General features: G+C 46.8%; 1 protein-coding gene across 5 annotated transcripts in view; it reads right to left on the bottom strand.

The window, feature by feature from the left end:
* MAB21L3 (mab-21 like 3) overlaps positions 1-16,808 on the bottom strand; it is a 43,200-nt gene that overhangs the window by 9,647 nt on the left and 16,745 nt on the right. For 4 of the 5 annotated variants that reach the window (XM_089489243.1, XM_089489222.1, XM_089489235.1 and 1 more), the window contains 2 exons: positions 10,347-10,418; positions 4,245-4,536 (listed from right to left, as the gene is read on the bottom strand). In XM_089489243.1, coding sequence (XP_089345369.1) covers positions 4,245-4,536; positions 10,347-10,418 — 364 coding nt within the window. The remainder of the gene's footprint in view (positions 1-4,244; positions 4,537-10,346; positions 10,419-16,808) is intronic. The other variant, XM_089489229.1, reaches the window with a different exon arrangement.

Here is a 16,808-nt window from a genome sequence, read left to right as displayed (position 1 = left end):
TACTGTCATCTCGGCCTCGGGGGGGGGGGCCATCGGGCAGACCCAGCAACATCGGGGACTGCCTGGAGGAGGGGGCCCCTCCCTCCTCAACTGTCATCTTGGCCTCGGAGGGAGCCATCGGGCAGACCCAGCGGCATCAGGGACTGCCTGAAGGAGGAGGCCCCTCCCTCCTCGGCTGTCATCTCGGCCTCGGGGGGAGTCATCGGGCAGACCCAGCAACATCAGGGACTGTCTGAAGGAAGAGGCCCCTCCCTCCTCAACTGTCATCTCGGCCTCAGAGGGAGTCATCAGGCAGACCCAGCAACATCAGGGACTGTCTGAAGGAAGAGGCCCCTCCCTCCTCAACTGTCATCTCGGCCTCAGAGGGAGTCATCAGGCAGACCCAGCAACATCAGGGACTGTCTGAAGGAAGAGGCCCCTCCCTCCTCAACTGTCATCTCGGCCTCAGAGGGAGCCATCAGGCAGACCAGCGACATCTTGGACTGCCTGGGGGAGGAGGCCCCTCCCTCCTCGGCTGTCGTCTCGGCCTCAGAGGGAGCCATCGGGCAGACCCAGCAGCGTCGGGGACTGCCTGGGGGAGGAGGCCCCTCCCTCCTCGACTGTCATCTCGGCCTCAGAGGGAGCCATCAGGCAGACCCAGCAACATCAGGGACTGCCTGAAGGAAGAGGCCCCTCCCTCCTGAACTGTCATCTCGGCCTCAGAGGGAGCCATCAGGCAGACCAGCAACATCTTGGACTGCCTGAAGGAAGAGGCCCCTCCCTCCTCAACTGTCATCTCGGCCTCGGAGGGAGCCATCAGGCAGACCCAGCAACATCAGGGACTGTCTGAAGGAAGAGGCCCCTCCCTCCTCAACTGTCATCTCGGCCTCAGAGGGTCATCAGGCAGACCCAGCAACATCAGGGACTGCCTGAAGGAAGAGGCCCCTCCCTCCTCAACTGTCATCTCGGCCTCAGAGGGAGCCATCAGGCAGACCCAGCAACATCGGGGACTGCCTGATGGAAGAGGCCCCTCCCTCCTCAACTGTCATCTTGGCCTCAGAGGGAGCCATCAGGCAGACCCAGCAACATCTTGGACTGCCTGAAGGAAGAGGCCCCTCCCTCCTCAACTGTCATCTCGGCCTCAGAGGGAGCCATCAGGCAGACCAGCAACATCTTGGACTGCCTGAAGGAAGAGGCCCCTCCCTCCTCAACTGTCATCTCGGCCTCAGAGGGAGCCATCAGGCAGACCCAGCAACATCAGGGACTGCCTGAAGGAAGAGGCCCCTCCCTCCTCAACTGTCATCTCGGCCTCAGAGGGAGCCATCAGGCAGACCAGCAACATCTTGGACTGCCTGAAGGAAGAGGCCCCTCCCTCCTCAACTGTCATCTCGGCCTCAGAGGGAGCCATCAGGCAGACCCAGCAACATCTTGGACTGCCTGAAGGAAGAGGCCCCTCCCTCCTCAACTGTCATCTCGGCCTCAGAGGGAGTCATCAGGCAGACCCAGCAACATCAGGGACTGCCTGAAGGACGAGACTTCTCCCTCCTTTGTCACGTTGTATTTTGTATTGCATTAAGATTTTTACTGTACACCGCTATGATCATTGCGGAATAGCGGTCTATAAATAAAACATATTATTATTATTATTACTTCTAGTTTCAACATACTGGAATAATGGGGACAGATTAGATAGACTCCTATAAGCCCAGTCCTTGAAAACTCATGGCCTCTCTTCCAAAAAGTGTTGGATCAAAACACAAGAAGTAGTGGTGGAGAAGCAAACATTTGATAGCCAAATGGACAGTCAGGGTGCTGTAGAGAGATATGGAATAGATGGAGTTTATGGATCTCTTCGTATGATCAGAGGTATATGTGATAAAACCATAGCTGGCTCCTCTTTATTTCATGAGTGTTGCATTTTTTCAAATACTCTTGCACAGTGTATCAAAGGATTGTGATCAAGGATGTGGTCCATACTTTACAAATCCATTTAAACCCAGCTTTGTCCCTGTAAGATTAGACAGAAGCTACAAACCAGATTGTTTTCTCACAGAGTTATGATCAGTATACGATCTCTGTTTTCTTCACACCCTCTCCATGTACTCAACACACATTAGTTATCAGATTCAAATTCCAGATTTTCCCCTAAAGTTCATGTGATCACTCTGAGATTACCACAGCCTAACTAATTTCCCATTATTGTTAGGATAAAAATGGGGGTGTGAGTAGGGGGGGGAAATCACATATAACACCTTTAGCTGTATGAGGTATATGGAATAGAATTAGTTAAAATACACATAGCTAGGGAAACCATGATTATTATGAAGAAGTTGATGTTCTGAATTGTCTTTTTGTTGTTTGGACTTTATCACACTGGGGAAAAGCCAGGAAAAGCCTATATTAAAAAGCCATTTTCCTGGCAAAGTTGAGAGATCATGGCAAAGATTTTCAGATGACATCTCGGTTAGAGAGGATTTGTCCCGGGAAGAAACAGGAATGCTGCAACAACAAATCATTCATGGAATTTCCATGTGAATAGTCTGTTGCTCAAGCATTCCTGTTTGCAGTGTGTAAGCCAATTGCCCCCAGTAAGCGACCTAGGAAAGGCTGAGTGGACCCTGGAGCCCTGCAAGATCAAACCCATAACCTTGTGGTTGTGAGTTGGTGCAGTACTGGCATTTAACCACTGTTCTACCCGGGCTCCTAACCTAGCTTTGATGGAGTCTCAGGGAAAGGCAAGCCATGCAGTATAGCTACTGGGTTGACACAAAGTGAGTTGAACACAACCAGCCTCAGCATTCCTCTTCACCAGAGAGAGGAGGCACAACACAGGAAGTAACATGAATTTTCATATCTTCCCTGCTGAGACAACTACGTGGGCCTCAGGTTTTCTTCCAAAGATGTAGGAAAGGCTCAGGGTGGTTATTTAGAATTCCACTATAGGGCTACAAGCAGTTAGGGAAAGTACTAACTGCTCGCTGTGCTTCCCTTCTCAAAATAATTAATATAGGCCAATGGCTATGTTGTCTGGGAATTATTGAAACTGAAGCACAGCACAATTGGAAGATCCCAGGTTCAGAAAAGTTAAGTCTACATGGCCCTTGTGGCTCCTTCCAACTATAAGATACTATGATTTCCTTCACTTATGACACAACAAAGTCCACTGTATGGAGATTATCAGGTGGGCCATATCCTGTCCTTGTCCCGTACTTTTCCTGTCCTTATAGCGCAATTGAGAAAAGATTTTCATATGTCACGCCTATCCCGTCAGTGTTCCATCATTAAACTGCGATTGACTGAGATCATGTGAAAGACTTTATGCTGTCACACTTATCCGGTCACTGACTCATCAATGAAGTGGAATTGTCCCGTCCTTGCCCTTCATTTTGTATTAATGGAAGAACGCATTAATGCAATTCAACTTCACTGACAATTTAGTGACAGGATCAGCACGAATGTGTGAATGTCTTTTGCACAATTGCTGTCAAGGACGGGATAAAAAAGGGATTTGCTCCTGTCCCCTGCCTGATAATTTCCTATGTAGCAGTCACTAAAAGAGATTTTTGGGAGAGTCCTTTGTATTACCCAAGAATTGAAGGAAGTCTGGACAGGATACAAAAAGGACCTAGATGTTGAGGAGATAAAATGCAAAGGTCTTGCTCACAGTGATAGGCCATAGGAATTCTGTTGCATATCCTGTACATCCATGCAATTTAATCTGGCCCTTAGCCATTTGCTCTGTTGTTCTCTTTCCTAGCAATTTTAGCAATTACTGTTACACCTTTTTGGTTTGTGATACTGTTAAATCTACTAAGTAAGTGGCAAAGAAGAAAGAGTGCTAGCCAGGAAACATTTCCCCTGCTCCCTGCATGGGCTTGGCACCATTCTTTACTTTCAAAGTGAAAATCTCCTCTTGCTATCTGTTTCTTCTTTGCCAACTGTTATGTGCCTTGGGGGATAAAGTGCCAAGTGCATGAGAATTAGCAATCTCCTTGTATTCTCTCAAGGAGACATGCCACATGCCTAGATAATCTTGTGGCAGTTCATTTGAATCCTTGCTAAGGATTCAAATTCCAGTCACCATCTATGGATAGAAGGGCAATAGTGTCGAGGCCTATGAGTAGGGCTCAGAGCATGCTGCTGTGACGAACTGGTTGAAAGGCTTGCAAAAGTGCGGTGAGGCAATGAGTGCCTGCAATTGGTTTTGAGAAAGAAAGAGCTGCTAAGAAGAAGAAAAAACCTGAACCGTTCTCCAGTAAACTCACCCATTAGATTGCAAGATACAATGGATTTCTCCACAAGTTCTCGGAAGACAGTGAGGACTTTAGCCGGCACAAGGTCACCTTCAATGTTCACATCTTTCTCATGCCATTGTTGGAGGCTCTTGGAGAACTGCTCAACTTCCAGCCACTGCTGCAGGTCTTCTGGGTCCCTGACAGGAGACAGGAGCCTGGCTCCATGTGCTGTGTAGTAACGCCAGTGACGTATCTGGCGCTCTTTGTATCCAGACAGGCCAAGCAAGGGGACGGTGATGAGGAACTGGTTGGGTGCTAATACCTAGACAGATTCAGAAAGATTGGAACAGAAAACTTAAAACAGGAGATGACAGCAATTGTGCAAAGCAATCCACTTGGAGAGAAATTAATAACAAGAGCCCAACTTAGGCATGCTTCTGGTTTGTTTAGATTGTTTACAAGAAGGGCCCTTGGAAGATTTGGCTCAAAAATGTCAGTTTCCCACAACATGGAGTACACATAACATATATATTCGTCTGTAAGTCTAAAAATTTAAGCAGAAAAGTTGACCCCACAATCCCAGATTGACTTATTTACAGGTTACGATGTAAACGGGATAGCAGCTCTTTCAGATTTCTCCATGCAATGCAGAGAGGAGTTTAGCAAGAAGAAGCCAAGCAAAAAGAGTCCTGAGTGACTGACTGATATTGCTGTTTAAGTGTCCCTCTGCCACCTGCCTGTCTGGCTAAAACAATGAAGAAAAGGCTCAATGAGAGTCTCTTTTGCCATACGCACACATACATACACTGAAGGAGCCTCCAAGTTTTACCCTCAACCTATCCATGGGTCATGGCAAAATCCATAATTTTGGCCCCAAAACCTGACCTCAGCTTATACGTGAGGTTGACTCATAGTTGAATATATATAGTAGGTTAAAGGTAGACAAAATGTTGCCTTAGCCTGTGTGTGGCTCCCAACTACCTGGACTAGCAAAAAAGAGTAACTTACCTCTCCCGGAAACTATTTTTAATAGGATGCAGCACACTGTGCACTATTTCAAACTTTTCAAAACCAGAAGGGTACTTCCAGCCACATCTAGGTTTTGACATTTTTGGCACTCAGTGCTCCAAAGGGTCCTAGAGGCAGAAAATTGGCCTGCAGATCTACTCAGCTTGTCCACCCCAATATAATACATGCCATGACTGAATGTACTTTACATACATAATTCCACACAGCCACCCTGCAAGTAAACCAGTATTATTGTCTGTGTGTGGCCTGACCATGCAAGTTAAAGTGAGAAAACAAGGCCACCCAAGAGAGCTCAGAACTGAAATTTGAGCTAGGGATCTCCTGGCTCACAGTTCAGTGCAATCCCAGGCATGTAGTGGCATGACACCAACACTGAACCACTTCCTTTAGCCACAGACAAAGGCAGGGTTTAGTCAAGCAGAATAATATAACAGCTACATACACATTTAAATAGGCTTAACAGACAAACTGATCACACAGTTTGGCTTTGGAATTTCGTTTTACAGTGACTTGAGTATAGTCGAAGGCTTTCATGGCTGGCATCCATAGTTTTTTGTGGGGTTTTCGGGGCTATGTGGCCATGTTCTATAAGAGTTTATTCCTGACGATTTGCCAGCATCTGTGGCTGGCATCTTTAGAGATGCATTGACATGAAACCAATGAGGGCAAATAAACTGAAACTAAATCCAGAGAAGTCTGGCTGGAAAAAACCTCAAGATGTGGCGATTTCCCTAAAAAACAGACATGCAGTTGAGAGGTACTTATGGGCCCTGGATTATCTATGCGGACAAAATGGGGCTACTATGAATGCCTTTTAGCAGCTCAGGCTGATTAACTGCCTGCAGTCTGATCCAGTTACACACATACTCATTTTATCCCAGACTATTTGCACACATGCTCTTTATTTAACACTGCCTTTAACAATAGTCTGGAAATTTCAACAGGTGTAAAATATAGCTTCCAAAATGCTTGTGGGGTCTAGATGATTTGGTCCTATCGCAACAATTTTGCATTAGTTGCCCATTCATTTTCAGAATGAATTTGAAGTGCTTGTATTAACCGAACACTGAAAACCCTGAATGGTCTAGGATCCGGCTATTTGAAGGACTGCTTGCACCAGCTTTGTCCTATCTTCTGCATATTGTATTTTGGAATATAAACTTCCACTATCTATGACTGTTGGCCATGCTGACTGGAGCTTGCCTGTATGTGATGTATTCTAAAACATCTGGAGGTACATGTGAACCTGGTAGGAACTTAGCAGTCTTGCTAACATTTCTAACTGCTAAGATCAAACAGACTGGTAGGTGCTAGGGACAGGAACTCTTTAGTGCTGCCTACATACTAAGCCTCTCGTCTCACCAGTGGCATCACTAGGTTTGGCGTCACCCAGTTCAGTAAGTCATGGTGTCATTCCTCCCCTCCACTGACCTCCCTTACCACACCATATAATAATTCTTATATATTACTGAATGTAATAGTAATAGTTGTGACATAAACAGCTAGCAAAATTAAAACTATACTTTTATTGCAATACCATGTGCAGAGCCTAAATGCGTTTACATGTATTTCATGTGGCTGACATAGTTTCGTGTGGCTGAAGTGAAAATTTGGTGAAATGTGATTTTTTAAAAGATTTTTAAAATTTTATTTATTTTAATAAAAATTAAAAAAAAATTAAATTTAAAAACTGGGGCCTCTCCTTTCTCCTACCACTAAGGCTCACCCCACATTGACTCTTCAGTGTTTTACAGGGACATAGGTGAATGCTACAGCACGTTTCTGCCCAAAGGCAGATGTTTGAGAGGCAGTGGTCTCACTGCTTAATGTGTCAACCGGTGTGCTCCACACCCCCGCACCCCAGTGATGCCACTGCCTCCCAGAAAAACTTGTCTCTTCTAAAGAGTCCTCCCTTTCCAAAACACGTGAATCATTGATCATATTGCTGCTCCCACCTATGTTTTTATTATACTTCTTTTGTTTTAAAAAAGAATTTATTGCAAGCTGCTATGTGAAGGTCAGACCTAAAACCCAAGGTAGAAATATCTTAAACTAATGCTTTCCATTCCATCCTCAAGAATCTATGTAATTTCCCTAACAGAGCTGTATCCCAATCATAATAACCATTATTTAATTTATGCAAACACACCTTAACTTTCCGTAGCACTCCCAGAAATAGATGATAAATTAGAAGGACATTGAATTTCACCAAAAGGGAAAAGACTGTAGCACAGGAACTGTATTTAGTATTCCATAAAAAGATAACACTATCCATCCATACTATACCCTTGACTCTAGGACTTCTTTTTAAAGTCCAATACATGGTCTTGATCCACCTCAAAAGGTAAACAGTTGTTGAATTTTGTTGCATTTTAAATACAACATGGCCTTTGGGATTAAAGGTTTATTCTCTTCTTTTTCCACTTGTCAAGATGTTCAGAAGTAGGATGAACACTGAAGAAGTTCCACACAGATGAGTGACATTGTCAAACATAAATTTAGCAGCATATTCCATCATAAGTCGTCAAAACTGAATTCCTTGCACATCATTAGATTAATGTTGCTGCTTCTAAGGTGTGGATCAAAATGCAAACCAGGTCTTGGTATTTAATAAGTGACACCATTAAAAGAAAACATTAGGAGAGATGATGACCATGGGAGAAGAAAGAGAGGTAGTTCAAAGAAACACTTTTGTAGCACCCCCAGCTCCCATTTCTGACAAGTAACCCATAGCTGTTACCAGAGCCTTCATGTGGTGCCTTCAATGTTGGACTAGGGGTGAATCCATTCTAGCAGAATAATCCAGTGTGCAGTCTTTTGCCCAGTCTTCATCCCATTTATGCCAAAATGACTCTTAAAAACCCAGACTCAAATTCTGTTACTAGCCACACATTTCCCCTGACTGAATTCAAATCAAAAGAGTGTTTCTTCCCATGCACTTTTCCCCCTTCCGAGCATGCATAAACCTATCAACCAACAGCCTTTCCTATTTTTCTGTCAAGCTTACCATTCGCCTTCCACTCTCTTTGGATGGCTTCCCAACCCAAGCCCCTTCCTCCCTTTGTGCCCCAGTGAGTAAGTGAAGGAACCTTAAATTTCTCCCAACACAGACGGCCCCTAAGAGAAGGAGAAAGAAAGAAAAAGTTTCTTCTCTCGCTTCCCTTTGCATTCCAAATCTTTAACTGAATTAAAATTGATGTCAACAGAACAAACTCCTTCTCCTTGGTATGATGTTCGGCTTGTGCTGCTTCTCCTACCTTCCTCTGCTTTCTGTCCCCCCGCCTCCTGTCACCTTTCAAAGAGCTTCCAGTAACCAGGACTTTCAGAAGCAGGGAAAGCAAGCTCTTTCTTTCTTTGGGCCCAAACAGACAGGCCAAAATAAAGCTGCTTTGGATCACTTTGGAGGTATGCTGTTTAAATGCTGCATGCATCCTAAGAGGCCGGAAGCTGTGCCAAACTCATGCTCCAGTCCTAAAGACTGGAGCACAGCTTTGATGCAGCTTCTGGCCTCTTAAGACGTGTGTGTCATTTAAACAGCATACCTCCAAAATGACCCAAAGCAGCTTTATTTTGGCCTGTCTGTTCGGGTTCTTTCTTTCTTTCTTTCTTTCTTTCTCTGCTTTCTGTAGGCTTGATTTATTCACTCATGTGTATGTATACATGTGGATTCACTGCAAAAGAGCAAAAAATGGCAAAACAATTGCTGGATGGAGGCTGTTGCCCACCCATCTGTTCTATCCCCAGCTACCCCCCCCCCCCCCAAATGTTAAACCAATCTGGTAGGGCACACATTGCAAAAACAAAAACAGGAAACAGGAAAAATATTTATTTTCCTGGAACCTGCACAGTAAAAAGTGAGATTTTCTAAATAACGTTAAAGCCTAAATGAAGTGTTTTCAGTGTGAAAGCAGTCTTATCTCATTTGTTCCAACAGCACCAGAATCGAGGTGAGTATGTGTTTTGTTTTGCTTTTTGCTAGTGTGGATTCAGTCTAGGACTCTCACAGAGGCCAGAGTTTGAATCCTTTCTGAGCCATGAAAACCTGCCTGGTGATCATGGGCAAGTCACACTCTGTGTATCAGAGGAAGGCAAAAGCAAACCCCCTCCGACCAAATCTTGCCAAGGAAATCCCAAGACAGGCTTGCCTTAGGATTTCCATGCAACCTGAAGGCACAAAACAAAAACAAAAAACTCAGGGCCTGTTCATAGCTGGCCCTTCAGCAGTATCTTTCAGGAATGCATCAAAGAGCTGGAACAGTTTGATTCTAATCTACATTTTAAAAATATTACCAATAAAGCCTGTGAGCCCTATTTTCAAGTCATTGTTTGCTGGCGGGAAACTCAGAAAACCGTTCCATGCAGAAGTACAGAGATGACTCCCATGATAGTGATCATGTTGCACAGCAGTATTACAACTGTGTAAACCTCAGGGGAGTAAGCAAATCAGAAGTATCAATGGATAAGGTTCACTGAGCATAGGTAGAACACATTTAAAGCTTCATCTCTTGGTTTCTTCTAAATCTTTCCTCCACTGGCACCAGTGGAATTCTTCTCTCCTTTTAAAGTCCCCCACATCTCAGGCACATGCAAGAAAACCCATAATGCACAAGCAGTGATATTTTTGGGGGGCCAAATCCAAAACATAAAATGCATTATGCAAGTTTTCGAAGCTTAAATGGCTTCTTAATCATGCCAAGATCTTAAAAATCATATAGGTGAGGATGTTAAAGTGACATTTTGTCTGAGATGTCATCAGTTAAGATGGTTTTAAGCGATTCCAATGCAGGCAGAGGCCATTCTGGAGAACTAGAAACAAAAGACAATAGACCAGAGGACAAAAGACAATAAAAGACAGATACTGTAATAAAATTACCTTGTCTGTGCAGTTACTTATGAGTAAATAAAGAAAGTAGTTTTGAGCTGCACGTTATGAATTAGACATAGTATGCAGTTTACAGTAACTCAAATTTCTGCTCTCAAAATACATTTCAAGAATGCTTAGGTGAATGACATGTCAGTAAGGACATCTAATGGATGTTGGAAATCATGGGGTAGAAACAGATGTGAGGGAACTGGGACAGAATCCATGCGAGGTGTTTGTACCTGGATGGATGAATGGAAGGGGCGCTTCCCCTGAAGCAGAGCTGACCACTTGGCCAGTAAGGCTGGCTGATCCTGAGAGAGGTAAAAACCAATACAAGAGACACAACAGAGACAGAAAAGTGGTTAGTTGGCAGGTTAAATAAGCAGTTAGTGTTAATGCAAATTTCTAATCAGAGGGAGAGCCAAGAAGATGCGAGCCTTATAACCTGAAGATAAGACTTCTTCAAACCATCCTAAAGAATAGAGAAGCATACACTGAACAATCCTGTCCAAGCCAAATTCTGGAAACAAGGAGAACACTGAATCAAGGTACTTGCTGCTTAAGTGTGAACTATACCTCCCAAGCCAGTCTTTCCCGCCTCTTCTCCCTGCTCCATCTGTCTGCTGGCCAGGTGAACAAGAAAAAGGTCAGTGGAGATGGAGAACAGACACAATACCGTTACCTCTGCATCCTACACATGGCTGTGGCTAAAAAGCAATTCATACTTCATACCCTGACATCTCACAATCCTCTTCTATTTGCTAAAATGTTATTGTAAGATAGCTCCTGCAAGGTTTCATTCTGGAAATGGCAGTTTGGAATTGAAGTGAAAACCATTTAATAGCTGGGAAGTAGAGACAGCGATACACCAGTATTCTTTAGTCTCCAATAGTCCACTAGTCAATAGTCAATAATCCTTACTCATCCTGTAAGTTTGGAGGGGATGTTCTTGAGATGCTGAGGGACTTCATTTAGACTTCCCCACTCCCACAGACAGCAGCCCCCAGGTAAAATGCAACAAGATACATGACATCTCAAGTGGCATTGCAACAAGGGCTTTCAATGCAACTGGTCAGTGCCAAACTAATTAAAGTTCAAACCGGGGATGTGGAGTGCAACGGTGGACTTCAAAATACAGCCCTTATATTTAGGTTCTTCTGCTACCCAGATCCTGCTACCCATACCGACCTAGGTTCTTTTGCTACTCATATTGACGAATAGAAAATCATAGAATCATACAGTTGGAAAAGACCACAAGGGCCATCCAGTCCAACCTCCTGCCATGCAGGAACACATAATCCAAGCACCCCTGACAGATGGCCATCCAGCCTCTATTTAAAAACCACTAAAGAAGGAGATTCCAAAACCCTCCGAGGGAGTATGTTCAACAGTCGAACAGCTCTCACTATCAGGAAGTTCGTCCTAATATTAAGGTGGAATCTCTTTTTCTATAGTTTGAATCCATTGTTCCAGTTCTTATTGTCTGGAGCAACAGAAAACAAACTTGCTCCATCCTCAGTATGACATCCCTTCAAATATGTAAGAATAGAGAAGGGCAATTCCATTGACATGACTGTCAGCACTCTTCTTGTGTAGTGTGCTGCTTACCTGATCCTCAGCAAAACCCTCTTATCTATATGTAAACCCTGGCCTCTATATTTACTCAAAGCATAGCAAAAGTTGATAGGTAGAAAAAGGAACCTTCCCCCACCCACACACTAATACTATATGGTCATTCAGGATAGTTAAAAGGAAAGTCCAGAGTTAAACTGTAGAATCTACTGCCACTACATACAGTGATCTGCTATTTTAGATGGCTTTGAAAGGAGACAGCGCAAATTCAGAACATCTACTAGTTCTGATGGATACTGCATTATCTCTGGTCCCAGGGACAGTATGGTGGCAAGCATGAGCAGGAGAAGGCTGTTGCACTCATATCCTGCCTATAGGCTTCCAATAGGGAACTGACTGGTTCTTCTGATCTGATTTAAGTGATCTCTTCTTCTGTTTATACCATTCCCAGTCTCACGGCCTACTTCATCAGATCCAACATGGATCTGAAGAAGTGCTACAAGATCCCTTTGTCTACTGACCCAGACAGGAATATGACTGTCCCTTTGAATACTGGTGCATGTGATAAAGATGATATCAAGACATCCATGGCTCCATCTCTCTATGCTGAACTCTTCCCAACTGGGGTTAATAGTAATGTTATTAAAGGTAATAATCATGACACCACCTCGAACTCTTTGCAGAAAAATGGCAGGCTATAAAAATACCATTCCACATAAACAAACAAAGGAAAGATTCTTTAGCTGCTCGATTAAGATGGATGGCTAGATGTCCATCTGTTGGGAATGCTTTGATTATGTATTTCTGCATGGCTGGGGATGGGCTTTTAAATATGAAATCTTAGGCCCAGTACAGACCACCAGGACATGACGTCCTGGCGGCAATAGTAGGGCTTAGGACCGCACACCAACCGCATGGTCCCAAGCCTTACTACGTGCGGGCAGCACGATTACAGCACCGCCCCGCCCACACGAGGGACATGTGCATGACGTGCATGATGTGTGTGGGTGATGCAGTGGACCAGGATATGCCCTCACATCATGCAAAGGAAGAGACATCACAAAGGCTGTGATGCATCCCTTACGACATCCCAAAAAGGAGCTGTTGTAGGTGGCTCCTTTTTTGGTCCACAGCATTGCCGGGTGGTTTAGTTGCTACGTCAATGCTGCGGGCCAAAAACGGACACCTACAGACCACCCTGAAAGGGGTGATCTGTACTGCCCCTAGGTCCACTTCTAGTGCTTCAATGGGTGGACATTCATGAGTTTTTATCTACTTTGTGTGATACAGAACTGTTCCTCTGTCTTTGGATTGCCCTGATTTCTGGCTTGTGACCTGATTTGTGCCTTTCACAAATTGGGCAAGTTCTAATGTTCCTGCTGCACCCATTTCTATAGACAGTTGATCTGGCCCAGTGACATGTGCCTTAAATGTATTAAACTATTTCAATGTTGCTAATACAGAGCCAGTGGGGTATGAGTGTTGGACTATGACTCTGGAGACCAGGGTGGCACTTGACCATGAAAACCCACTGGGTTGCCTTAGGCAAGTCACACTCTCTCAGCCTCAGATGAAGACAGAGGCAAACCATCTCTGAATTAATCTTGATAAGAAAACCATGTGATAGGTCACTTTCGGGTTGTCATAAGTCATAAACAACTTGAAGGCATACAACAGTATCAACAACAATGCTCTCAATAGCTTCTCTTTTAGTGTTGATCTGGTGTATGTTTTTAACTATACTGTATTTTAAAGAATCTATAATTCTTCTTCGTGGTCTCTGCGAATCATACAAATGGGTTGTACTGCGCCTGCGCAGTGCCTTCGGAAACTTCTGGAATCACTAGGCAAAGTACTCTTTGCAACATATAGAAACTTTTTGGCGGTAACTCCGCCCATCCCTTATAAAGCCCCTGGTTTCCCGCTCTTTCCCCAGTTCCTTTTTTCCGCCGCGTTAGCTGCTTAGGGAACTTCGCTCTTGAAAATCTCAGTGTAGGAATCACGGACCTGACCTCGGACTGTTATTGACCACTCTTTGCTTGACCTCAACTGACCATTTGGCTTTGACTTGGACTCCGCTTCTGCCCGTTCCTTCTGATTTGGCAATCTTCCCGGACCGGCTTTGACCATCGGACTGTCTGACCACGAGTTTTATGCGGACCATGCCATCGGTCCCCTTCAAGAAATGTTCTGTTTGCGGGGGTAAGATTCCCGGTCAAGACCCCCACTCCGCTTGTCTTCTTTGTCTGGGCGAGGCACATATTCCCTCATCCTGTGCCTTGTGTAAATCCCTAACACCTCAGGCCAGGAAAAATAGGGAGACTAGGCTGAAGGCCGCTATCTATACGAAGGTCTTCACCGCGGGCACTATGTCCCTGCCTTCTTCGTCCACGGCTGCCAACCCACTGCCGACCCTGCCTGAGACTCCGGCCCAGCTTGTGCCCGCCGAAGCTGGGATGCCTGGGGAGGTCGGTGCCTCTTCTTCAGCTGCGCCCCGAGCCTCCCTGGATGCTCCGGAGACTGAGGCCCCGGTGGAAGGCGCCCCTCGATCCTCGAAGAAGGACAAGCAGGAGAAGCGCAAGAAGGGCTCGAAGGAGAGCCGCGCTTCAGACAAGGATTCGAGCTCCCATAAGGGTTCTGCCTCGAAGTCCTCTGTCTCTCAAGCCTCTGCCGCCAAGGCTGTGAAGTCTCCAGGCCCTGCCAAGGCCCAGGCCACCGTGCCACAGGCGCCTTCGGCCTCCAAGAAATCCCGTACGAGGTCCCCGGAGGGAGGACACTCGGCCGCCAAGCGCCACCGCTCCGAAAAACGGGATTCGGATGGGTCGAGACGCAAGGAGGCCCCCCGAGAGACATCGGAGGTCGACCGGAGGCCTTCTGACCCCCGCTCCGCGGCAAGAACCCTCTCGGCTCCCGAGGCCATCGACACCCATCCCGGGCGTCGGAGTTCTTCCCCATCTGGGTCACGGCCTCTTTCGACATTCCGCCATGCCCCGGAGGACATCATTATGGACATCTCCGAGCCAGCCTCACCTGCCAGCCCGAGAGACGTCAGGCGCTCTCCCACCCCGATGCCCACGTCGGTGGTCCACCGTGCCTTGGTACACCGGGTCGCCTCACCATCTCCTCCACGTCCCTCGGAGCCCGACTATTTTTATGACGAGGAGACTAACACTTACTACATGGCAGTCTCCCATGATTCCATCAAGTCCCGTTTCGGTGCACCTGTCGAGAGATCCAGACCACGTGCATCCTCCAGGCCTTCTCGCGCCACTACAGCTCCGCCTAGCCACATCTCTGCAGCCACCGACCTCGAGGTCGTTGATCTTGACTTGAGACAGGAGACATCCTCCCAGGCTCGCTACCATCCCAGGGACGACTCGGAGGCCTCGTCAGACGACGACTATCGGCCGTCTAATCAAGAATTTGCCCAGCCGGGTGCAGTGTCCCCTTCGGACGACGTACGCACGTTTGCCGAGCATGTGATCAAGATGGGGAATGCTCTGGACATCCAATTTTCCCAGGCGGAGGATGAGGCCTCAGATCCCATTGAGAGGAGAATCCACGGCAAGCTTCCCACACCGCCCGCCATCCCTCTCCTCCCCTCCTTGGAGAAGCTAGCCAGACGCTCGTGGGCAGCCCCCGCATCGACAGCTGCTAGTAACAGGAAGATTGAATCCCTGTATAGAGTGGCTCCACACCCGACATGGCTGTTGGAACATCCGCGCCAGAACTCGGCCATCGTGGAGGGTTCCCAGCGTACCTCCACGCCGAAAGCTTCCCTGATGCCTTCGGACAGAGAGGCCAAAAAGATTGATGCCCTCGCCAAGAAGGCCTACTTCTCTTCGGCTCTGGGGATGAGGGTAGCCAATTACAACGCGTGTATGGGCGCATACATACAATGGCTTATGGAGAAGATCTCCCCCCTCATCCCGGACCTTCCGGACGACTCCCAGGGGATCCTCTCTGAGGTCCGAGACGAGGCACATTCAATTGGAAGCTGGATTATTACATCGGCCAGACATTCCACTGATTGCGCTGCAAGATCCATGGCGGCAGCTATCGCCCTTCGGAGACATGCATGGTTGAGGTCCTCCAACTTGAACCAAAACGCCCGCTCCACCATCGAGGACATGTCCTTCGACGAAGACGGCCTCTTCCACCGTGAGACGGATGAGAAGTTAAACTTCAAGTACAGGATGAGAACCGCAGCCAAGAAACACGGTATGTCGGCCTCCCCTCAAACTTCCCGTAAACGCTTTACGGGCGTCCGTCAGTGGTATGGCCAGGGCCAGAGGCCCTATCAGCAGGACCGTCCATTCCAACGCCAGGACCAGCCCAGGCAGCGCTACCCCTCGCAATCCTCTTCTTCCTCGGGCCGTCGCTCTGGTTCTAAATACAAAAAGAACTACAGAAGACAGGACCCCGAACAAACTAAGAAGAGAAACTGAGGGGACGCCGCGTACTCCGTCGCTCCCTCCTTCCCTGCCTTTCTGGATAGACTGAGGCCATTTTCCACCGTCTGGGCTTCAATCTCCACCGATTCTTGGGCACTCACCATCGTCCGTAGGGGTTACGCCCTTGAATTCGAAGAACTCCCTCCAACTGGAGTTTTCCTTTCCACCCTACCCTCGGACACCCTTCTCGACGAAGTACGCACCCTTCTAGCCAAAGGCGCCATCTCTCCGGTCGACGCCAGAGACATTCCTAGATGTTTTTTCTCCCGTTATTTTACGGTCCCGAAAACTGATGGTGGTATCAGACCCATTCTAGACTTGAGAGCCCTGAATGCTTACATGTCTTACAGACGTTTCCGTATGGTAACACTTGCCTCTATCTTGCCTTTGTTATACCAGGGCTTGTGGTTTGCGACGATCGACTTGAAGGACGCCTACTTCCACGTGAGCATCCGCGAGAGCCACCGCAGGTTCCTAGCCTTCGCCGTCGGAACCGACGCTTACAAATACAACGTCCTCCCGTTCGGCCTGTCCACAGCTCCTCGAGTTTTCACCAAATGCATGGCGCCTGTAATATCCCACCTGCATCGCCGCGGCATCAGAGTTTTTCCATACCTGGACGATTGGCTAATTGTAGCACCTTCAAACCAAGAGCTCAGTCGTCACATTGCCGAA

This window comes from Sceloporus occidentalis, unplaced genomic scaffold (genome assembly GCF_023333645.1).
Source record: "Sceloporus occidentalis isolate IW3139 unplaced genomic scaffold, rSceOcc1.0.p SCAF_1, whole genome shotgun sequence".
Taxonomy (NCBI): Eukaryota; Metazoa; Chordata; class Lepidosauria; order Squamata; family Phrynosomatidae; genus Sceloporus; species Sceloporus occidentalis.
This window is presented reverse-complemented; position numbering and strand designations above follow the sequence as displayed.